The following is a 24549-nucleotide window of genomic DNA, read 5'->3' as shown; positions in this document are numbered from 1 at the left end:
GCACTGCTGGGGGGCAGCCTCTGATGACTTGATGGCTTCAGCATTCTTTGTTTACTGATACGGTTTGCAGTATTTTTTGTTCACAAGCTGAACAAATCAGTTACCCTATTTGAGTCTCCCCTCCCTTGTCGCTGAAGTGGGCATTTTGGAAGAACCCACAGTAGAGTGCAGATGTATTTGTGGTAGTGCTTTACAAGCAGTGTCTTGGAAAACGAAGCGTTCTACAAATGTTGCTATCATTTGAAGCATCTTTGAGGGCAATTCTAGGGATGGGACCTCAGAAAGTCAGAAGCCTTTGTATGCTTTGTCTGGTGGAACAAATATTTGGAAATTAAAATTGAAAACAAAAGGTGGAGTAGGCGAACCCATCTGGCATTAAGATGCTGTTGGATGGGTTTACACGCTGGACGAATGCTTGCTTTGCATCCCATTGCCACAGACTCAGTGAATTAATGCCCACATTTAAATATTTGAACCTTCTCAACATTCTCATTTAACAGCTACTGTTGGTTCTTTTGTGACTAGAAAATCAGCAGTCCAGGGGACACGCTTTCTGAGAGGCTTAGGGGCATGAATCAGAGACTGCCACTGTGATGAAAACTAATTTGAATACCATAAAAAGAGAATATTCAAGAACAGTAAAAATTAATGCAACTGAGAGTAAAGAAATAATGTTCAACATTTAACTTGGTGCCAAATCTGTCACTTTAGAGTTTCTCCGTATTTTCTTTACCAGGCAGCAAAAATAACGTAGGGCTCTGCTGCTCCTTAATCACCTCATCAACGAGGACCGGAGACCACGGCCCAAGTCACGTGCTTTGGATCACAAGAGGGATCTTCCCAGTTGACAGTTGATAGAAGGTGACTTCATACATGAACCTTGATATAGGGCAAGAAACCAAAATGGAACTTTTGTAGACTTATTTTGGTAAAATTAAATGTGGATGTACATACGATCCACATAGGGAGGTAAAGTAAGGAAGGCTTAAAAATGTGGCTCATCTTTGAAACATGAATTCCAAACTATTTTTATTTAACATTTGGTATTACTAAACACGTAGTAGTATCCTGAACATACACCTTCCACCATGTTTCTTTGTATTTTATCAAAAAATGTGTAGTACGTTAACAGACTGTAGTTTAGCCTTTGTCAAGAGACATGCAAGTATTTAATATTTACATTAAATGAATTGCCTCAGAAGAAATGTTAAATCCATAATATGCTCCTTTAAGAAGTAAAAAATTTCTCTGTAAGGTAAGTTACCATATCAGTATCTTCTGGTATTTTAGATAGGATTAATGTTTTTGGACCTCCATTGGTTTCCGCACTATCATGCAAATTCCTGGCTTGTTTTAACACAATAGTCTAATTTCTATTGGCTACATAATAGGGGAGACACATTTTAAATGCTCTTTTTGAAAATATCACCAGGCAGTCCAGAATACCTCATTTATTGATAATATCGTGACAATCAAGGACCTTAAGATCAGCCAATGGTAACAATATGGAATAGGGAAGACTTTAATAATGGAATTATGGGATTGTCATTTTCAGTCCATCTTGAACCATGTGAAAATGTTCTCTTCTCAAGCTACAAATTTTAGATAAGCACAGTTAGATATAGTTATCACTACTTGGAGAGAAAAAAAAAACACCTCTTTTCAGCTCAGAATTCCTTAGGACTAAATGTTAATAGATACACATTTTATATATAATATGTACAGACTTTGTAACCAAGTGCCACGCAAGTAGGGCACGCATATTAGTTACCTTGGTTCTCAAAGGTTATATGTCAACTCTGCATATTACGCGCCAAGGAGATACTATCAACATTATTTTTTGCATAATGTGCAAGTATTATATGGCCACAGAGTGTAATACAAATTAGTGGCAAAGTGCTGAGGGAAGGAATCCATGACAGATTCAGATGCCCAAGGTTGAATATTACCCGTAAACTACCTGACTCTGCTAAGGTCTTAACAGCACGAAGCGCTATGTCATGCCCCGCTTTTAAAAGTCTCTGAAATACTTGGACACAAGGCAGCTTGTTCAAGGAATTTTTTCCACAGCCACTGGCAACACTGGGACTGGTATGAGCAAAAAATGACGTTGGGAGAGCAACGTGGAGGGTTCCCCAGACAAATCTTTTGCAAAATGCGTCGTCTTCCCTGAAAACAATTTTGCTCACTCCATCATGACCATCGTTGTTTACTGACATGTGCTTTTTTGGTTTAAAATATCATATTAACAAGATTATGCTGCTTAAGTTAAAGGGGCTAAGTGAGCGTTTTATTTTTCTTAGTATCACCATGTTGATTTCTTACACATACATACTTAACAATTCATTGAAAACGTTATCTCCAAAGAAGTTAGGTTCCTGGGAGTGGGGAATCTTATTGACAACTCAAATTCTCCTAAAAAGGGTATTAAATTTCAGACACGTTATGTTAGGCATTGTGCTGGTTTAAAACAATAAAAAACTATATTCTCTGTTCTAGTCTTTCCCCTTAAACTCAGAGAAAAGAAGACAGATTAAAAAAAAAAAATCATGGCATACTAGTTTCTATTTATTAATATATAAAATCTAGTTTTTAACTCAAATTCCTTTTGCTGAAATGATTTTCTGAACTCTAGTCATACACAAGAATGTTTAAAAGTTGCTTTCTCATCTAATTAAAAAAAAAAACAAAACCGAAAACTTTTCCCATATCAAGTTTACAGCCAAACAGCTGTCTTCAGAGTAGTTCAGCTGTGCTTCGAAAGTAAAATAGTGACTTTTAAAGCCAAATTGGGAGTTTTCAGTGACCCTATTTTCGTTTCTGAAGTTCAACATTAAAGCAGCCCAGTTGCCTGCCAATGAGCTCAGCAGGGCTTAGGGAAAAGACAGGCAGGAAGAAAATGGGTGATTTCAGAGCTAAGTGCCGAGGAACTCAGACACCCTGTAACAAGGAGGAAATCGTAAAAAGCAGCAGCAAAAAATAAAAAGTGGGTATAAACCTAATAATAATAAGCAAAAACTGCAACACTGGTCTCAATCCTTTCCAGGACCGTTAGCCCACCTCATCTTGTATCCTGGAGTTTACTGAGTTTTACGTTGCAAAAATTTTGAAGATCCTGCTTGAATTCCAGGTGTGTTATTCTTATTTCCTTCATGGAGTTCATATAGTTATGACATAACACAACCAAATGAGCTCCAAGTTATTAACTTATATTCCATTTACAACTTAAAAAAATTACACTGCTTACTTTTTACACACAGTCCATTTTTTCCCCTACTTATTTTTACTATTAATAGCCTTTAAAAATATTTCTGTTAGCTTGAAAAAATGCTGCCATGATGGAAGCATTGTGAAGTCACTGCAGATGAATCCATTCTAAGCATGCGTCTGCTGGAGACTGAATTGATATCTTTGCTGGCGAGTCATTTGACCATTCTGCTATCTCTGTTTATTAAGATAGTAACCAAAAACAGGTTATCGTCCTTATTGTTAAAAAAAAAAAAAAAAAAAAAAAAGAGCATGTTTGTGAGTTAAATTTACAGTGTTTCAAGTGACTTTTCAATTGCTCTTTTTAAAATCAGTAAAATATCATCAAGAAAGTATTACCATGCATCTAACTGAGTGGGCCATCTTGGACTTCTGAAAGTTACTTCACATAAGCAGACAAACCCTACCATGTCATACCATACAAACAATTTTAATTGTGTAGTTACAGTCAATAACCACTCCTAATCAGAACATTTCTGCATAAAGAAAATTGTGATACACTTATAAAAACAGCCAGCTGTAACAAAATAGCTGGTGTTTTCATAGCCATAAACTCATAAAAAAGAAATACACCTTTATACAGAAATTTTATACAGATGTAGCTTTAAAATTGATTGTAAACCAAAGGAAGACACATTGCAAACATCAATTATTTTCACATTAATTGCATAATTTTCTAAGGTGATCTATTAGTTTTATTTATCTAAGCTTATTTGCATGATAGTAAAAATTGCATACAACAATAAGAGTGAAGCTTATAGTATGAATTGCTTGGATAACATAGAGCACTTTTTATAGGCAACTGTGTAAAGCACATTTTATCTATTTAAAACTTTTAAGACACTTTGTTTTACTGCCCATCAAAATACATTTATAAATAGAAAAGAATCAGTATGGTAACAAGAGAAGCAATATTACATTTAACGGAAACTTCCAAAAAATTAATTACAATATGATGTTGCAGGATCTACAAATAAATAATGAGGACTAAACTGTGTTTCACATTTTCTTTCCTTTTTTTTTTTTTAAAAACCATGTAACAATGAGAATGAAAAAAAAATTACAGTGAACTTTTATTTCCAAAATAAAAACAAATTTGAATTACGGCAGTGCCATATAATACAAGGCATTTGTTGGCATATGTCATCTTTAAACTGCATTCCACAGTCTATAGTTCTTTTGTAACATACAATAGAGTAACAAACTCTTTTTTTTTTTTTAAAACAAGGGGCGAGTTTCCAAAGATCAGTGTGAAGTGTTACAGAAATAATTAAAGGAAGGAAATAATAATCACAGAAGTTATAATGCTTGTTTGAGGCTCCAGAATAGTAATAATAAAAAAAAAAAAAAATATCACTGGTATCATGCTGACGGGGTCCACACCTGGGTGTGTCCCGTGAACACAAAAATTTCCATTTTTAATACCAAACAATCCTCGATGCTTCACCTGGGGCTGCCAAGCAGTTTGTAAAACAGAGTAAAACGTTTAGTGCAGTCTGTATCATCCCTTTGTCGACTTTTCCTGTTTGTGCAAGTTTCCGAAGATTCATTGGCCAAACAATGGACAACCAAGGTTTTCCGAGCAAGCACAAGGTGGACTTTCCGCTGCGTGAGTCCGTTACCGGTGGCACTGATGGAGGAGGAGTAGGCGTTCATCTCAGTCCTTGACGTCTGCGTTCAGGTCTGTGTTCCCTTCCACCGACAGCTCGTCTTCTAGTTTCACCGAGAAAAGGGTGTTAGCATTTTTGTCTTGGGCACTCTCCTCCAAGTCCTTAAGCAACTCCTCCTCCTTGTACTCGGCCACGTCCACCTCCAGGCCGGAGTTGTCCTTCAGCTTGCCGTGATGCTTGAGATAGTACCGCTGGTTCTGAAAGAACTTGATGATGGTGTACTTGGGGAGGTCCAGCTGGGCGGACAGAGTCTGGATGGCCTCCTCGTCCGGGTACAGGCCCACGTCCTGGATGAAGCTCTGCAGGATGCCCAGGGCCTCAACGGAGATCTTGGTCCGCGGCCGCGCCTTCTGCCGGCTCTCGTCCTCCGCCTCGGCGGGCGCGGCCACCGTGGGCTGCCGCGGGGGGAGCCGGGGCCCGGCCGGCGGCTGCTGCGCCTGCGCCTGCGGGGGCGGCGGGGCGGGCTGCTGCTGCGCCTGCGCCGGCTGCTGCTGCGGGGAAGGAACAAGCACAGGTCAGCTGCGCGCTCGGCCACTGCGCATGCGGCCTGGGAAGGAGCGAGCCCGCGGTTGGGGATCCCACGTGCGCCTGCCTGGCGGGCTCCGTGGCCCACAGCATTGGGAAGAGAGTCAAAGTGATCACTAGGAAGGGAGGAGTTCCGAGGGCTTTGGGGCCCTCAGGCTTCCTGGCCAAAGTTCAGACAGGCTCACGGGAAGTGAGAACTCAGCGCTCTGAAAATATGAGCCATGAACTTCACCAAAAAAGAAATGCATCAGAGGCAGCAACAGCATATTATGATGTCAGTAATTAACAGATTTAAAATGAAGACCGAGAAGTAAAGATTTCAAAGTCATTGTGGAAAGGTGAGCTATGGAGCCGTGGGGAAGGAGATATGTTTTGTCCCATCTTATCAGATGGAGCAAGCACAGAAAGTCTTATTTAAAATATAAAAAAAAATTTTAAATAACAATTAGAAGTATTGAAATATATAGAAATATGAAATGGGCAAGCGTTTGCTTTTCTGCAGCATTAGCCCTTGTGAATCGAAAGGATATCTGAGATTCTCACGTTTGTGAATTTCCCACCAGGCAGTTCCAGTCCTAACAGACACACAATTCTTACTTCAAATCGCACTAGGCTGACACTGCAAGTTTTTTTCTTAAATAAAGGTTCACTCCACCCCACAACGGCTAGCAAACTGTTTTGTCTGTAGGAAACTCGGATGTAATTAGGATTTAGATTTAGTGCAGACACTTTTTCATAACTAGTATCAGTACATGTGCTGTAATTTTCATACACGATTATACATAACAAATGTGTGACACAGGCACATACTGCGTATCTCAACTCTGTGTCCAGGATTCTGACCAGCAAAGCAAATCCACCTGAATAAGCGGTAAAATATTAGAACATCTGTACTGCGCCCTAAGCATTTCCTTAATTCCCCTATGAAGCAATTTTATTAAAAACAACTTACATTTTCAAGCAAGTACTATTCCTATTACTTAACATTTATCTTTCTTTTTTGTTTGTGTTTTTGCTAAATAGTAAGTTTTATAGGCTTTCACAATTATTTTAGTACTTGATCTCCTAAGGGATTCTCTTTTTCAATTTATCTTTAATATACACTCAAGGATTTTTCATTTTTTCCTAGTGGATGGATAATCCTATTATTATTTGTGTTTGTGTATATCTATCTATCTTTCTTTCTGTCTATCCATCCATCCAACCATCTCCCGGCCCCTCCGCCAGCAATACCAAGAAATAATACACATGTGATTCAACAGACTATAGACTTTTAGGACTCTGGTGGGCAATGGTATTTTCCCTTAGAGGGGAAAGCTAAAAACACCCTCTTAGATTGAGGAGGAATCATCTGTACAGCTCAAATTCAATTTCAACGCATTTCCTAAGCAGTCCAGGCCATAAAAGCACCAACAGACTACCTGAGCTCAGAGTTTCCCAATCTCAATTCACTGGGCCATTCCCTCGGTGGATGAATGGAGACAGGTCCCAGGACAGGACAAGCTGAACCGAGGCTGACTCTGCCCACACAGTGGTCTTTGGCCATCATCACAGTTAGTGTGGCCTTGGTAAGGCTGCAAATCCTGACCACGGGAGCCGGTCTTGATGCCATGCCTCCGTGTGTCCCTCTCCTGCTGGCATAGGTAACCTGTGCCCGCTCACCTGAGGAGCAGCACCGAGCCACGGTGCGGGGGTCGGCAGGCCTGGCAAGAAAACGCCTCTAGACTCTCTTTTCCCAAGGGTGGTGGGAGAGGGGCTCTAAAGGAAAGACAAACAGACATGACTCACCCCCAACCTGTGCTCTGGGCGGGTGCAGGGGAGACAGAGCAACAAAGTGACGGCAGGGGCCAGGGAGTCAGAGGCGAGATCCCAGTTTGGTTTCCCTCCCTTCCTCTTTTTTGGACAGAATCCAAGGTTGACAACTGTGACGCTACAAGCTTCTACAGAAACCGCAGTCACGCCTTTCCTTGGGGACAGCATTGGTATTCATTAAGAAATAGGCTGGTGTTGGAAAGATTCTGCTTTTTAAAAAACAAACAAAAAACCCTTACGCTCTCACACCACAAAGCAACCCAATTCTGACAAAGAAGCAGAAAAGGGGGTTTCTGCCGCTTGGGGGTAGGGGCTGCGAAGGGAGAGGAACACAAGACACGTGCTGGGAAGAGCATGTTCTGTCTCCTTTTCTCCCCCTGCGTGAGCCGGCAGTGTACCATCACCTCTTGCTAAAAAAGCCCATGTTTAGACTGGAGGGCAGAAGAGAAACGCTCATTTCCCTGCTAAATTTAAACCTCTGCTTACTTAGTGCTATACTGAATGGGCCAAGGTAAACGAACCTGAATCTGCTCTGCGGGCACGTGGATGATGTGGGGCGGCCTGTCGCCATGGTGATGCACCGCGTTGCTCTCCTGCTCGTAGATGGCATCCCGTTCCGGCTGAGGGAGGCTCAGGAACCTTCGGATCATGGACAGGTTCTCCCACAGGGTCCTGTTTTCTGGAGAAGGATCTTCTTTCCAGCGTAACAGCTCACACAACCACCCCTTAGAGACAAGGGCATGACAGGTCAGTTCCCATCAATGGTGTGGGGTTGCTGGGGTCGGGGGTGGGGAGCCCGACAGGCACCATGAGGAGCTTAGAAAGGGAGAGCTTTGTGAAATTAACTTTTGTCACAAGCTCAAAACACTCCAATCTGCTTAAACAATTTTTTTTTAACCTGTTAAGAGAGAAGAGCTGCGGCTATCAAGAAGGCTGGCTCTGTGTTCAGTAAATGCTCAGATTTGCATCTTAAAGGAAGGTCGTATTTTTCAGACTCCAGGGGGAAGACCCATTTATTACCACGGACTCTACAGCATGTGGGTGAGGAGTGTGACCTGACTTCTTTGTCTGACGAGTGCCGGCTGAGGTTCTGAAGGTATTTAAGAACGGACAGGTCAGATTTTTTTAGAATGATTTTTTTTCCTAAAAGGATTTTTGACGTTTATAATTTTTGTCTTAGAAAGGCAACTGTGTGAATATTTGTGTGTGTGTGTGAGTGTGTGGAGGAAAGGATGTGTGCAGTTATGTGAGCAAGAATGTTGTCCCAAGGTGAGGTGTTACATCTAGAACAGGTATTAGAAGAATTCTTCAAGACAGAACTTTCCAGAAAGACACCTCGGCGTGTTGCCTGCTGCAGTATACACATATGTTTTGTTGGGCAAGGATTTTCAAAGATTTCCTGGCTAAGAGAGAAGGCAATGTCCAAGGCATGCCAAATCCTGAACCTCTCTGATGCCTTCTGAGGCCCCGTTTTTGACTCTCATTCTCCATCAAGAACCGAGTGGTCCAACAGACTATACCGTCTAACGTTTTCCAATCATCGTCTCAAACCTTCTTCATCTTGGCTGCCATGATGGACACAAAGTAATGGGGTGGAGAGGGAGAGTGTCCCACCCAGACCCCCTTCACCAGCCACCAAGGCAACCAGCCTTAGTTTCCGGGTTGCCTACCCACAGCTCACAGCTATGCTCTTTTCTGGAGAAATGTCGTGGAGCCCTCTCCCCCAGAGATGCCAGGATGCTCACTCCACTTCCTCCCTGACCCCTTCACCCTGGGTGGCCAGTGACTGCTGACCCAGTGGTACCAAGTTCTTGCCTCTGGCCCCAGAGTCACTCTACCTTTGAGTCTCCAGAGATGGCCCTCCCTCATCTTCTTGCTCCGTCTCCCCATCAATGCAGACTTTACCTGAGACCACGTTCTTACTGGACTCCTCCCTTTGTCTTATCCTCCCTAACTGCTTCTAGTCCCTCACTATATCATGAGGGTATCAATTCCTAATCTCAGGCTCTGCTTTAAGAAGTCAACCAAAGACAAAGGAAATTCCAAGTAAATTAGATGGATGAGAATGGAAAGAGTACAATTTCTGATCTGATTTACTGGCCAAGGGGAACTGCTTTTTTTTCTTTAATGTTACCTTTAGACCTTTGGGTGAATCATAAAATGGTATGATATTCCTTCCCTTCTTCTTAAACAGAACCACCAGAGAAATTCTCTTCCAACTGTAATATACAGTGGGAAGAAGGAAGGCCCATTTTCCCCCAAATGGCCTATGAGAGAAATTTTGAAAGACGGAGCCTGAGACCCCAGCCTGCCAAGGCCCACCTACCACCCAGCCAAGGGCGACAGCTGCCACAACCTCATGACATCTACTAGTGTCTCTGAGACGCCTCTGACTCTCCATTCAACATGTCTTTTAATTAAACAAATATGTACCTGGGGGCAGTCATGCACTTGTGCATCCATTTGATGCCACTGAATGCAAAATTCCAGGCTAAGGGAGCAGACAGTAAATGGAAGATGTACGAAATAAAAAACAAAAATAATTGTGGTGACAGTGTCACTGAACATGCCTCTCTCCTAACCACGGCAATTCTGTGCCGATTTCTAGAATCATGCGATGAGATGGCATATTTCAGCTCTATTCATGTGAATGTAACATTAAGTACAAAACCGTATTTGAGTATTTGAAATATTTGAGATCACTTGCATATGGTGCCCTGGAGATGTTTATTTAGTTCTTACTGACAACTGTGTGCTATCTGGATCACACCATGAAAATATTTTATATTTTTCCACATCTAAGCGATTTCTTTACACCTGACCTCTATGTTTTGATGCAGTGCAGGTTTCAGTTCTAAATCTTCCTGTAGGCTTGAATATTAACTATAGTTAAGATTAAACCCCCTACCCTGCCAACTTTCAACTATAGCAACTGACAGGCCCCCATGCTTAAACACATCACTACAATTTTATTTACCTTCCAAGAGACATTAGAAGGTTCATAAAGCACAGAACAGAAAAAAATTTTTTTATACTTAGCTAGAATTATACTATTTGAGTAAGTGCTTAATAGCGAGCCTCTAAGTTTCTTTCTCTTTTCTTTTTTCTTTTTTAAGAAATAAATGCTTGTAACTAAAAATTGCTAAAAGTTAAATTAAGAATGATTCATGTAAGAAACTCTTCTTGGGAGAAAGCTGAAAACCTCCCATAATTTTTCAAATCCTTTCAAAAACTTTTTAAAGTAACGCAGAGATCGGTTAGCACTTGGATATATGTGGGGGGAGAAAAAAACCATGTGGCTCACAGATGTTCTTTGGAAAAGAAAATCATTAGTTCTTTTAAAATGGCTAATAATGATAGCTAATTCCTAAACAATCACACTCATGCTGGTTTAACAAATATTTCAGAAAAAGAGCCCTGACTCTTTTAACAAATATTTTGCTCATATTGTCACTTCTGAGTCTCTGTACTTACGAGACAGATTCTTATTTTTATTAATTGCCCATGACTAACATAACATTTCCAGTAGTTTGCCATTAACCTCTGCCCTTCAATAATACTTCTAATTCCTTATCTAAAAATAATTTGATGAATTATATATCTGAAGCATGTCTCCGCTAGCCTTTCAAGAGACACGATGGTTTTAAGAGACTGAAATCAGATGCTTCTTAGAAAAATATTTAACGGTGCAGCTGGGAACTGTTAGTTCTACGTGGGTATTCCAAAAAACAAGACTGGGGGTGGTGGTGGTAGGGACGTGCCTTTTTTCATGTGCATCTCATCTCTCTCAACAAATAATGGAAAACAGATATTTTGACAGGCTAGATCTTTGTCAGCAGAGAAATAAACTGGCTCCTTCCCAATTTACACTGACAAAAAGAAGATTAATTTATTATAATACTATTTAAATACCTCGGAATATTCCGACTTCAGATTCTATGGATTGAGACTCTATTAATGATGACAGTAAATCTGATCTATGTTTTGCCGAAAGAGACTAAAAGAGCCAAATGCTCTCTGATTCCCCAGTACCTTTTCCTAGGTGACTTTTCCATAAGCGATATTGTTAGAGTAAATAAACTCAGAAAGACAGTGATGTGCCAGGATATTTGTAATATTTGACACATAAAAATAATTATTTCCCTCAGTACTAGATTGGTTTTTAAATGATAAATGCATAGATTTGCTTGGTGGAGGAGAGATGGTGAAAAAGAGTGAATACAATGCAGCACTCTGTTGCAAAATGTGAACATAATGACGTTTTAAGCGAGGTCTCTGGGACTTGAAATATTGTAAGACCACAGGCAGGCAGGCGCAGGGAACTACTCTGACAATTAAATCAGATCACAACTGTTCTTCTGAACAGGAGAAAAGACAGGAGACGAACAGCCTGAAAATGAGGCGACCTATCGAGTCTCAGAAAAACTAAAATGGTACAAGGAACAACCTAAACTTTAAATGTAGTAAATTTGCCAAGCAACATTACACTGCATTTAAAGAGGGCAAAATATAAACAGTAGCCACATGTAAATAAATTAGTAAAACTTTCAGGATGTGACTACTTTTCAAACTGACAAAGTTTAATTTGACACCTTCTGTTCGAAACCCTTTGTTTCTATTCAAAATCACGCCTTGAGCGGTTGCTATCAATCACAGTCCTCCCCCTATTACTTAAAAAAACTGGCATGGACCCTGCTCGAGCTGAAAATGCCATGCAGATGAATTCTGAGATAATATGTTCAAACCTGTTATATACAACACAAATCCTGTAAAGTTATGTATTGTAAACCTACATTTATTGAGAACTAAAAGTCTTCTTCAATCCATCTGCCACAAAAGGAAATACTGTGAGGCACTTTAGAGGGACCAAGAACCATCTACCAATGTCTTGCCACCGTAAGCAAAAAAAAAAAAAAAAAAAAGCTGCAGAAGACGCTAAATCTCAGGCGGCATGAAATCAATACCATTCTTTGGGCTGGTTTTGGTTCCGCATCTATAAAAGAAAAGGGAAGATGGAGGTTGGGGGTAGAAAAAGGAAAAAGAGAAAATACAGAACGACTGCCAAACCAGTACTGAAAAAAAAAAGCAAAACAAACTCAACGACAACACAATGACAATTAAGTATGGTCCATGAAACACATCGACTGTATGCTCATTTCCAAGGAAAAATTAGCAGTTCTAAACTCAAGATCCTAATGACGTGCTTTACCCACGGAATCTGGTTGCACCTCATTTAAATACAAATTCTGGCACCTTTCTCTCTCAGCTGCGAATATCCACCCAAACTCCAGCTCTGATTTCCACCCTACTCTTTTCAGAACAGCTAATTCAAACCGATTCACTTCTAACGTTTGAACGGATCAGGGGTGCACAATGATTTTAATTGAGCCAAGAAAGCCCCCTCTTTTCACTAATGGATTTACGGTACCTCTAAAGTCTCACGCACAGAAAAAGCGGACCTTTCCAGGGTCTGGTCTGTGACAAAGCTGGGAGCACGGAACAACTCGTGTTCCAGGGGCAAACAGACTTCAGCATTCCCTGAGAAAGTCATTTCATACAAGATACAGATATGTCTATAGTATGTATACGTTTTAAACCCAGGAGCTGTAAAAAGAGAAAGAAAATGACAAATAATTCGTCCTGTAACTAAGAAGGAAAAATACACTTAAAGAAACAGAATGGTAATTTGAGTTCTAAAAAGCAAAACATTTTATAGTCTGTATTTATCCCCTCCCTCACCCTCATCTTTATGTGTTATTTGCAGGAGTATTTTGTTCCGATCTCTGGGGCATATAGTATAATAATATATGATATTAAGAGAAATCAATCTAAATAGGGAGAGATTTGATACAAACATTTTAGTGGAAAGCATGAATTACATTAAGCAAGTAGGTAGGCACAGGATTAAGTACATAATCCATTAAACAGTACTTCTAACACACACAAAAAAATTCACTATTGTAGACTAAACTACACCAGGCATTTTGAATGAGTACATTTTCAACAACAACTAACTATAAAGCTAGCAATTTATCATTCAGCAAATAATTTTCTACTTTTAAAAGAATCTGTAAGTGTTACTTATGCTAATGAAGACAGTTTTTAATCTGCCCACAAACATGCTAATAGGCGGCAATTTTTTTTTTTTTTTTTTTTTTTTTACGAAGCTGTCGGCACTCAAGGGTAATTTCATACCAAGGTTCTATAGGCTGGGGGTGGGGGGTGGGGGGGCGGAAATGGATTCTAATTGTCAGAGCTACTGAATCCTACCCCTAACATAAAGGTTTAAAGATGTCACAAGAGATGCAATGTGACTAATGAGCTCTTACACCACACCCTTTAACATTCCAGAAAGGTTCCATTTTCACACTTTTTTGCTCTGTACACACTCTGCTTCACATAGAGTACGAAAACGTGTTCCTTCGTCCGGGCCCCTAATGTAGAGACACACAAGGCCTGATGGAGGTACAAGCCCACTTCAAGGTGTGAGGCTTTTTCGAGAACAATCCTGACACTCTGAACAGTGAGAAACAAAACAGAGGCAAAGCGATCCTGAAAGCATTTTAAATTATTTACTAGGTTAAAAGGGTGAAATGAGACTCCAAATACATCAAATTTCATCGTCTGGGCCATTTTTTGGTGGCAAAGTGGTATTGATCTTCCCAAATGCTTAAAATTAACTATTTTCCAGAAGGTCATTATTTGATTAAAGGCATTAAAGTTGAGGGCAAAGGAGTGATGTATTTCTTCCTCCCCATTCAAATCATCATGTAATTTAATAAAAACCATCCCATCATGTCCTGTAACAAAAACGCTTGTCTTAAGATATTGTTCTTTACCTAACATATTAACCTTTAAATGTTATGAAGTTCTTGAGGAGAAAAACCTTTGCTAAAGCAGATTATTCCAGAACATAATGAGGGAGCCCCACCATTAACATTAATAAAGATACATGTTCTCTATGGAATTAGCAGGAAATACATTGATCTTTCTCCCCAGTGTAATAACATCTACTTCGTGTAAAGCGAAGAGAATTTCAGCAGGCGGTGCAAGTCACTTTTCCTGCTAAGTTAACACTGGTCTTACTCAAGAAAACATGTGAAATAAAGTCGAACAGAGACCTACCCAACAAATGCATTTTCCATTCTAAAAGTAGCACATTACCTCCACTTTACTCAAAGATGGGATCTAAACATATTTAAATGGAATATACGTGTATGTGTGTATCCCCAAATATACTTATTTTCAAGGTGTGGTTTCTGATGCTTGTATTTTTGAAGGACAAAAAAATCAATCATACTAATCTTTAAAATTATTACTATTTTAAACTTCCAAACTGTTTTAAACTCTCTCTAGACTCTACAATTTATTTAAGGGAATCAGTATCTCAGCCAAAATCTGTGGGCTTCCATATTACAGTATTTAGAGGCCATAAAACGGCTACCCATAAATTTCCCACTTGAGTAAATTTTTGCCACTTTGTCTTTAAGAGGTTAAACACATCTAGCAGAATTTCTGGAGGTTTGGTATTAGCAAAGAGAAATGTTTCTCCAATCTGGCAGAAGCTCATGTGATAAATTTAGCGAATTTAGAAGAAATATTCAGAATCACTGATAAATGAATTTTATTTTTCAATTTTGCTTAAAATGCAATCAAGCAAAAAAAAAAAAAAGAGCGAGAGAGAACATGACTTGTTTTCTGTGGTTTTATTGTTCACCTCTTTTTTACCTTCTCTAAGCTACTGACCTGAGGGAACACATAAGTATGGTGTTTTTTTCTTTTCCTACAGATTGTTTGCTTCATAACAAGATTATCAGATGATAATCTGGCCAGAGTAGATAAAAACATAAAAATGGTTCTCACTTCAAAAGATTATCAGGAAAGTTCTCAAGAATATTTTCAGGAAGAAGTATCTGAGAAGGAGAAAAAGGAGGAATGAAGATGGAACTGTGAAATTTTAGACAGCCTATTAAACTAGCTAGCAAGAAGATAATCTCTTAATTCGACTGATAGAGAATTTCCAAAGAAAGCCTTCATTTTATTTTTAAAACATTAGATTTGGAAGATATTTAATTTAAAAGATTAATTTTTTTCATATACTTCAAACCTGCTTCTAAGGTGGTTTCTTCAAAGCTTAAATGAAGCAAACATCGGGTTTACAAGTCCGATACTTGAATAGGGACTCTGAAAAAGAATTTTTTTTTCTCCCAATCTAAGAAGTATTTTTGATATTATATATGTTTCAGTGATGTGATTTGGCTCCTGTTTAACAATTATGCTCTCTTGCCTTAAAATCTTACTTAAGTTTTTATTCTCTCCTCATTTTTCATAGCGAGCATCATTAAAAGACAGAAAAAGCCAATCCCCCGAGGCTGACACTGTAATACTTGCGTCAATTTCCACCTCAGTTTCTATCATGAAGAACTGTCTGTTCCTTTCCATTTTGTCCACCACTGACTTGACGGCGCCAGGGCACCTCTTCCTTGGATGATGCTCTTAAGCACCAAACATTCTTTTTCATTATGTCCAGTGGACAATTATTTTAATTTCTGAACCAAAAAAAAAAAAAGAAGCCTTTAAGTAATCATTCCTTTTCCTCTCTTAACTTAGGGCAAAGAGTATACCAATGAGATCGAGGGCAGAATGAGATAACAAGGGTGATGGCACAGAGTTGGGATTCCTACAAAAAGCAAATAAATATGACAGTCAACTTGGCCTATGAAACTTCCCAACGTGTAAATACGCAGGTTTAATTAAGCTTTCTCGAATCCGCTCAGCCCTCTTTGAGACGCCCTTGGGGAAGGGAAATTAGGATGAAAACCCTTGCTCTGGTCTTTGCTTTCAAACTCCCCCAAGTTATCCTACGGCTCAAAATGACCTTCCATGCTTCCCAATACCAGTTCACACTCCCTAGAGCTGCTCTGAAGTCTCCTCTGATCACACTCACATCATAGTTTATTGGACCATTTATTAGCTGCTGCCCGACCCTTTCCCACACTCTATTCCCCCTTCTCATATTGTTCTCTCAGACAGGAAAGCCCTTTCTACTTTTTCCCGCCCATCCAAAAACTAACGCTCCTTCAAGTCTCTCTCAATCACCTCAATCTACCAATCAAGGGTTACACCCAGTATAGGCATGTCTGTGTGTGTGGACTTGAGTAAACTCCCTTCCTGACCCTCAGCTCCTCCTCTGCAAAGTGCAGACAATGATGGTACTAATCGCAGAAGATGGTGGCTGGTACAAGTGAAACAGGATACATGCAGCCTGGTGCCTGGCCCACAAAACTACAGAAAGGTCTGATGAACGTAACTAAAAGCATTTGCCTTCAATGGCTCACAGTACATTCGGGAAGACGTGGCAGTCAAACATAATTATTAGAGCAAAGCAGTATGCAATGAAGGTCAATAATGCGCAGACATCAAGGGGCAACCGAGAGCAGAGGAGGAAGAGGTGGGCTGGGGTGGTCAAGGAAGTCTTTGCTGATGGAGAGTAATGCTGGCCTGGCCTAGCTTTGAAGAATCGGCAATATTTATAAAGTGGGAAGAATAATGGAAAAAAGAGTGAAATGAATTAGCAATGTGCTAGGAAAAATAGGTAGACCAGTTGCTTTTGAACCCACTGTACCTAACACTCACCATAACTCTTTACCACACCCTCTTGAGGGTGCAACTTAACCACTGTGACTTCTCCTTTATATAAGGTACTTCTAAGATCTACTTGTTAAGGAAGCCTGGGTTTTCATTTTAACATCTGTTCTCCTACTGACTAGCCCTGTAACCTTGGTCAAGTTACTCAGGTTCTCTAGACCTCAATTTTCTCCTCTGTAAAATGGGGGTAATCTTACCACCACTCATAGGGTTACAAGAATTAGTGAGAAAGTTCATTCAGGGGGCTTGTTGCAGTAACAGTTTGATGACCATCAACTATTATTATTTTTCTGATTGTTGTCATTATCACAAAGATAATCAAAGAAGTTTGAGTAACTAGGGGATTAATGAAAACAATTCAGTTACCACATCCCAACCTAAACCCACCGTCTTTCTCCCACAAAGTAGGTTCCTCCCATACAGTTTAACTCAAGTTAACAGCGTCACCACTCACCCAGTCACCTGGGCTGAAAGGCTGTTATTGGAAGTATAAACTGGTATAATCTTTCTGAAGCACAATGTGGAAATGTTGAATGTAGAAATGTCTAGCAGTTACCTTTAAAACACTGATGCCTTTTTTGATCCAACAATTCTACTTCTGTGAATTAATCCTAAGGAAGTTATAATTAAAGATGCACACAAACATTTAACCATAATAATGTTCACATGAGCAATATTTATGATAGCAAAAGTTGAATACAAGTTAAATATACCTCCATAGGGAATTAGAAGGTGAACAGAGCCTATGAATGAATGTAAGGCATATAAATGCACATACACATATGTATATTACATATCTGCACAAACAGACACATATATGCATTGCATATAAAGAACAGAAATCAGGCTATCTCCAGTCAGTTGGGATTATGAGCATTTTTTGTTCTTTCTTCCTTTACGTGTACATTAAATTTTTTCCTATAGTGGTTAGTACTGGTTTTTAGTTAAAATTTCAAACAGCTTCAATAAAAAATCTGATTTTTCCTGTTTGTTTCCTCCATAAGCGAACAATCACGAATCTCTGTCAATTCTACTCCTTCAGAATGTCCCTTGAATGTGTTCTTTCTTTTCCATTCCTACCGCTCTAGTTCAGACCCTCAGCATTTCTTCCAGGAACTAAGGCTGACTTTTTTTTTAAACAATTGATAATATTTTATTAAGACATACCACATCTTTAGGAATTTTTAAATAATTTTTAGAATATCTATATTAATAACATTTACCCATGCAGTATAATCTAAGATTTATTACTTATTTGATAATACTTTTTGTGTAATTTAAGATGTTAAATGAACCTAGTTAGTTTAATACTTTTTTGGGAGATGTTTTAGGGGCCCTCTGGAGCATCTCAAAGCTAGAGAGGCGGATGGGTTTCTTTATTCACATGCATGCTCGTCTCTGCCCTCTGAGTTACAGTTATTATAAACAATTGTCAACACCGACAGCCCCTGAATGAGACACTCATCACTTTCCTTCACCCTTGAGGGGCTCGGAAACGCCCTGAGGCTCACACTTCAATAAGTGAGTCTAGAAATAGAGCAAAAGATTCCACGAAACGCACCGCAGTGGCCCTAAGTTGGGAGAATCACAGGAAAATATAAAAATGGCACAGTCTGGGCCATTTAGTGAGCAGCAAAAACTAATATACACCTCGATCGTTCCTGAGGAATTGGGTATTGCAGCCAAGTCCAATGACTTACATTCACAATAACGTTGTTGCATTTCAAAGGAATAAGATGCAAACTGAACTCAGTCTACCAGGTCAAGGAAGCAGAAAAGCACTAGGAACGGCTTCTGTCAAAGGCAAATACATCTGCCAGGACAAAGTCAAAGCTTCCCAGGAAACTTAACTTTTTTTCCAAACCCTTCAACCTCAATAAATACGTGCTCTTACACGATAATGTTACGAAGCAAATTTCTTACCATGTTGCATTCTAAAGTCACTATCAAAAATTTACAAGATTTATTTTTCTCTTTGAAATGATAATGATCACTAAGAAAAAAAGGTTGCTGAGTATCTGTACATGCCGTGTGCAAAAAAAAAAACCTATAAAAATAAGAACTTACAAAATGAGTAAGTTTTAGGTGATAATTTACTTGCTACGCTGGCCTGTTTGCTTACAAAAATAACTTATCAGGTTAACTGAAACAAATATTTCTGCCATTGCCTTTTGAACTGATTTATATAAAACTTTTCAACACTGTGGATATCTCCTGAAATGAGCTCTTCTTCCCAAAAGGCATATTTAGGGGCTGGGAATTAAAAACTTAAATCTTCCCTCTGTGATAGTCTAGGAAAGAGAACAAAGAACGCTTCAATCCAGGGGAAGGCAATTCGGGACTGTGAAAGTTCTAGGGTTCGTATCTTAGAGAAACAATCAAGTGGGCAGGGTCATGACAAGCTCCCAAGCTGCTAATGATTTTGCTGATAAAGTAACACCCAATTTGTGGCTCCAAACCACGTCTTTTCATCCATGATGCAAACCAACTACTCAGAAGTCGAATTAACGGAGGGGCCCAAATCTTGCAATTCACAAGTAGGGTTTAGAAAAAAAAAAAAAAGACAGCATTGGGTGAGGGGAGGGTATAGCTCAGTGGTAGAGCGCCCGCTTAGCATGCACAAGGTCCTGGGTTCAATCCCCAGTACTTCCATTAAATAAATAAATAAAAATAGATAAACCTAATTACCTCCCCCCATAAAAATAAATAAATGAATTAAAAAAATTTAAATTAAAAAAAGCATAAATATTTCTAGAAGCATCATGTGAGTTCCAATGATAATGGACAGGTTAGAAATTTACCAATAAGAAGAGACAAGGAGGGGCTGGGGCTTCCCACAGGCCATCAGTTACTCCTCACAACGACTAGGCCTGCATTATACATACTGAGAAAGTCAAGCCCAGAGAGGGGTCTGGGGACAGAAGGACAAGAGTGGAGTCTGGCCTGATTCTTCCTGATCCCAGGGCCCCAACTCCTCCCACCGGGACTACCTTAGGAATATGCCAGCTTTTGGGAGGACAAAATTATGAGCAGATGAAATCTGCTTTTGAAGCATCCCATCCTTCCATAAATAATCACAAAGTGCCATCAAGGGGTTGCCCGCTGTGTAGAGTAGGAGGAGATTTGGGGACAGTCACGACGGGGAACCACTCCTCCTGGCACCTACTGTCCCGCAAGGTAGGAACGGCTTAAACTTCACGGGTAAGCAGACGGTAAAGGCATAGTTTAACTGACAAAAAATTTCGAGTCTGAGGGCAAAGGCACTCACTCTCTCCCAAAATCTGGCACTCTCTGTGGGCATCAGAAAGTTGGAGAAAAGGTTGTCTGGGAGGTTTTTGTTCTTGTTTTAATGTTCTTGCAATAATCGTAACCCCAGCTTACCTGCTCTGGAGTGAAGGGCATTGGAAAAATAAGCATCCTAAAAAGTAATAATTAACAAACAAATCTTTCTCAGGTAAATTCAAGAATTCCTCAGCTAATGGGTTAAAAAAAATAAAATTCTACCTTCCAGCACACAATTTATCTAATCATGGATCTCATCTCTCTTGTGTCGTGGACCCTTCTGGACCCTGTCTGGTAAAGCCGACAAATGATGCCTTTCAGAACAATGTTTTTATGTGCCCAGAATAAGATCTGTCCGATCACAAAGACAACCAACTGTACTGAAACACAGCCATCGAAAACACGTCATATGGCAATATACATGCTTCTTTCTTAAGACCCCAAATAGCAAGATCTAGGAGCAGCTCTAACACCCACCACAATTTTACAGTGATGAACAAAAAATAGTACTGTGAGAGATTTAGGGTAGAAATGTGATATGAAAATGTGTGATTTTTGTGTGTACCATCATGTACTTAGCGGCTTTTTAATATATAATCCCAGACAGCATGTCATTGAAATGTGTGATTTTCATTGGTGATAAATTCATAGGTATTGCTAACACTACTGGGACTTGTTGCATATTGAAAATTGAATAAAAAGTCAAATTTCAGGAAGACATGAGTAAAGATAAAGGGTTTTTTTTCTACCCAAGTTCATTCATGGACCTCTTGCGGGAAGGTAGGATATAGGTTAAGAGCTCCTGAAGAGGAACCGCCCCCAACATATACGTTTGTATACCTACATATACACACACACACACACATATATATTTCAAACATTACTCCAGAACCATCTTACATAAGCTCCCAGTAGATTAGAAAACTTTGGTATTTATGAATTCTTGGAACAGATTTCCTTATTGTGGTATTTTATTTTATTTTATTTTATTTTATTTTATTTTATTTTATTTTATTTTATTTATTTTTTGTCACTATAGGACCATGCCTCTTAGAGATGGGTTGGCGGAAACCAGTTAATCACTAGTTAATGGTTCCCAGACTGGGTCCTGAGGACCCCATAGGGGTGTTTCTGCCGTGCCCCGGCTGTGTGGATGTAGGGTGGCATGCTGATGAGAAGGTCCCGCCCCCCACTCAACCCTCAAGTCAATCAAAATGGAGGAAGACCTTTATCTGCTTTCTGTATTTCAGTTCTGGATGAGATTTCACTCATAAAATAACAGCTTTACAGCTTAACCGTTCTGGATTGACAAATTGCACTAGCAGATATATATATGTCACTGATTTTCTTCCTGGTCCTGTTACAAATTCAGTAAATGGATTGACAAGCTCTGAGTTAAGAAAACGTCCATACTTGGTCAACTTCATACCATCTAAATAAGTATAAAGGTAGGCATAGCACCAAAGTATCCTTTGAGAAATGTCCCTCTGGCAGGAGAGGAACAGTAACAATTTTTTTCCCAAAGACCCTGGAGTTTCCCAAATAGAAAGGCAGATACAGGATGGAAGCGGGGAAAGGCGAGGAATGGTGGCGTGGGCATGCTGTGTGATGGGGGATCCGGCTGGGGACGGGGAGGGAGGCTTGCAAATGCTGGGAAACCAGCAGAAATCAAATAATGGTTAGTATTCCCTGTCATCACCTCTTCAAAGAGCACACGGTTATACAGGATACGCCTTTAGGATTCGAGAACAGGGCGGAAGGAAGCTAGCCAAAGGATTAAAGAAAAAAAAAAAACAGTGAGCAGGAAAGATGATAAAGGAAGGGGGGAGAGGTACAAAATCAACATCTAACCATCTCATTACTTCATATTATATACAGCTTAATGCAAAATTTCTCCAAAAACATAAACACAACTTTCCGTCTGACAATTAAGCTTGATGGATAAGACTTTAGTCCTTATGGTTACCCAGGGTCTAAGTTATTTAGTCTCTTTAATCAAAATACTAAAATAAAATCATTACCCATTAGGCTATTACCCTTCCCCCAATCTCCAAACACACAAGCAAAAATTAATTGCCAGCCAGGAAGAAAGGAGGCAATTTAGACAGGAACAGCTTGGTGTGGACTGAGCTGGATTTCCTAACAGTATGTCTCTGTTTGTGACATACTTTGCTCCCCTGACCTTATTGAAAGTAATTTATTTTTACCTATTAAACTACCAACTACTCTACCAATGAACCCAGCCAAGTAACGCTCGGGCAAGTAGCGCTTGGGTTGGTATCAGAAGTCAGATGGGTAAACGTTTAAAGGACACATCTGGGGGCCGGCACTGCTCAGCAGGTCTTAAATGTTACAGGTACCACGTGCTGGGTTTGCAAATTCGGGCTTCAAGCTATTCCTTCCAATCAGCAGTGAACGCCCTGCCTCCTCCTTGTTTTATTCCCTGTTTCAGTATCCTCTTCCAAACCTGTGGTTTCTCACGGACTGAGTCTATTTTTCCCTCTTTAATGTGCTATTCTTCCCTGAAGAACTTTTATCAATCCCCCAAAATGAGAAGTTAAAGGTGGACTTTCAGGCATCAGTTAAAAACCCCCAAAATACATGTTAAAGGAGGAAACACTTTAGCAACGTGTGAGTCATATCATGTTGGTAACCACCAAGCCAGCATGTATTCAGCCACCCCAATCCCCACCTGAATGAAGCTCACCCCTCCCTACAGGGTTCTGACCGCTAGGTCCCTGATGGGGCGGGGGAGGACGGCTTCCAGTTTTCTAGTAACAAGTCCCAGATGAGATCGCATCAGTCTTGAGCTCATCTCACGCTATATAATATGGAGTTCATACCCCAGACTCCAAACAATCATTTCTCCTCACTGTATGCCACACATAAATAATCCTTTTTGGCTACCGACTCCAACATAGCGCTTGGTTCCCCCAAACTAAACCCCCCCATTATTCAAAACTTCACTTCCTCTGTGACTCGTTCCCAGACTACCACACCTGTCGGCAGTACCTTCAATAGAAATAGCATCTCTTTCACACTTGTGCACCTGTTCCAGCAACAAACTCACAGACCCTGGAACTGCCAGGGACACGAGACATAATCTGACCCCACCCATTCTACCTTCCTGAAGGGGAAGTTAGCCTGAAAGGTCAAGTAACTTGCCTGGGGCTACACAACATGGTAAAAGTGGAACGGGACCCCCCCCCCAACTCTGTGCAATCCTCATTGCCTTCTCTAAAAGATGCAGTCCTTGTACAAGTTATTACATACACTGCATGTTGAGTTTGCAGATCAACACTATTTCTGTCTGATGTGGATAACCAGGAACCACGCCCTCCCACCCCTTTCAGCTTGGAATGAAAAACGTGAGCTATGCTCTAAAGGATGTTGCTGACTTCAGCGATGCTGCTGAGAAATGCAGACAGTGGGTCCAAAAGAAAATAGCAGAAGGCATTCAAAGAAACTGCTTTTTCTTCCTGTATGTTTTCCTAAGGATCTGAGGGCAGCAGAGAAGAGAGACTGCAGAGTGGTCGAGGAAGGTGGACTGAGTTCAGGGTCAAGTTCGTGAACTACTTTTCTACTGAATCTTCAGCTGGGACTTGCTAACAGATCCCTGCAAAATATACTGTTTTTTAGACAGGGACCTAGCAGCGTCCTTAAAGAAAATGACAGTATTTCTCTTTAATAAAGGGATTCTTGCAGTCTCATTAAATTTAATGGAAAGACACATCCTCAAATTCCATATATACCTCCAGCATCCCTAAACAGCAATTCTGATTTTTTTTTTCGTTCTCTTTTCTCTTTCCTTTCGTATCAACAGGTGTGCTTAGAAAGAAAGAAATCTTAGCACATGAAAACTAAAGTTTGCCAACATGGAAAGCTAGGGAAGAGTTTTCAGATTATAAATAAAATCTTTCAGCTGCAAAGAAACAAGTCAAGTTTCCTTTAAGTAGTGAGTTTTTACCAATGACTGCACAATGTGATTCAATTTGCACTCTGGCCTATCCCCAACATATCCTGAAGTAGCTGTGCAAAATCTTCAGGGTCATTAAAGCAAGGGCAGTAGCAATGAAGTCATAAATTATAATTTTTTTTTACCTTCACTTTTCTTTTTTTTTTTTTTTAACACTTTTTTATTCAGTTATAGTCATTTTACAATGTTGTATCAAATTCCAGCGTAGAGCACAATTTTTCAGTTATACGTGAACCTTCACTCTTATTTCTTGGACTCATCCTCATATAACTATGCTATGTACGTCAAACACCTTCTTGGGAATCCTAAAACACAAGTGACCGCAGCTGTGGCAGGTGGGTCGCACTGATTAGCGACTAGTGCTTTCAC

At 39.9% G+C, this 24549-nt stretch overlaps 1 protein-coding gene across 7 annotated transcripts in view; it reads right to left on the bottom strand.

Annotated features, from left to right (window-relative positions):
- Window positions 1-1436: 1436 nt before the first annotated feature.
- Window positions 1437-24549, bottom strand: part of SATB1 (SATB homeobox 1) — a 100014-nt gene continuing 76901 nt past the window's right edge. For 4 of the 7 annotated variants that reach the window (XM_032488785.1, XM_032488776.1, XM_032488784.1 and 1 more), the window contains 3 exons: window positions 7796-7999; window positions 7125-7220; window positions 1437-5428 (listed from right to left, as the gene is read on the bottom strand). In XM_032488785.1, coding sequence (XP_032344676.1) covers window positions 4925-5428; window positions 7125-7220; window positions 7796-7999 — 804 coding nt within the window. In that variant the 3' untranslated portion in view covers window positions 1437-4924. The remainder of the gene's footprint in view (window positions 5429-7124; window positions 7221-7795; window positions 8000-24549) is intronic. The other 3 variants (XM_032488805.1, XM_032488814.1, XM_032488822.1) reach the window with 3 other exon arrangements.

This window comes from Camelus ferus, chromosome 1, assembly GCF_009834535.1.
Source record: "Camelus ferus isolate YT-003-E chromosome 1, BCGSAC_Cfer_1.0, whole genome shotgun sequence".
NCBI classification, from domain to species: Eukaryota; Metazoa; Chordata; class Mammalia; order Artiodactyla; family Camelidae; genus Camelus; species Camelus ferus.
The sequence above is the reverse complement of the archived record's forward strand: the minus strand, read 5'-3'. Positions and strand labels throughout refer to the sequence as shown.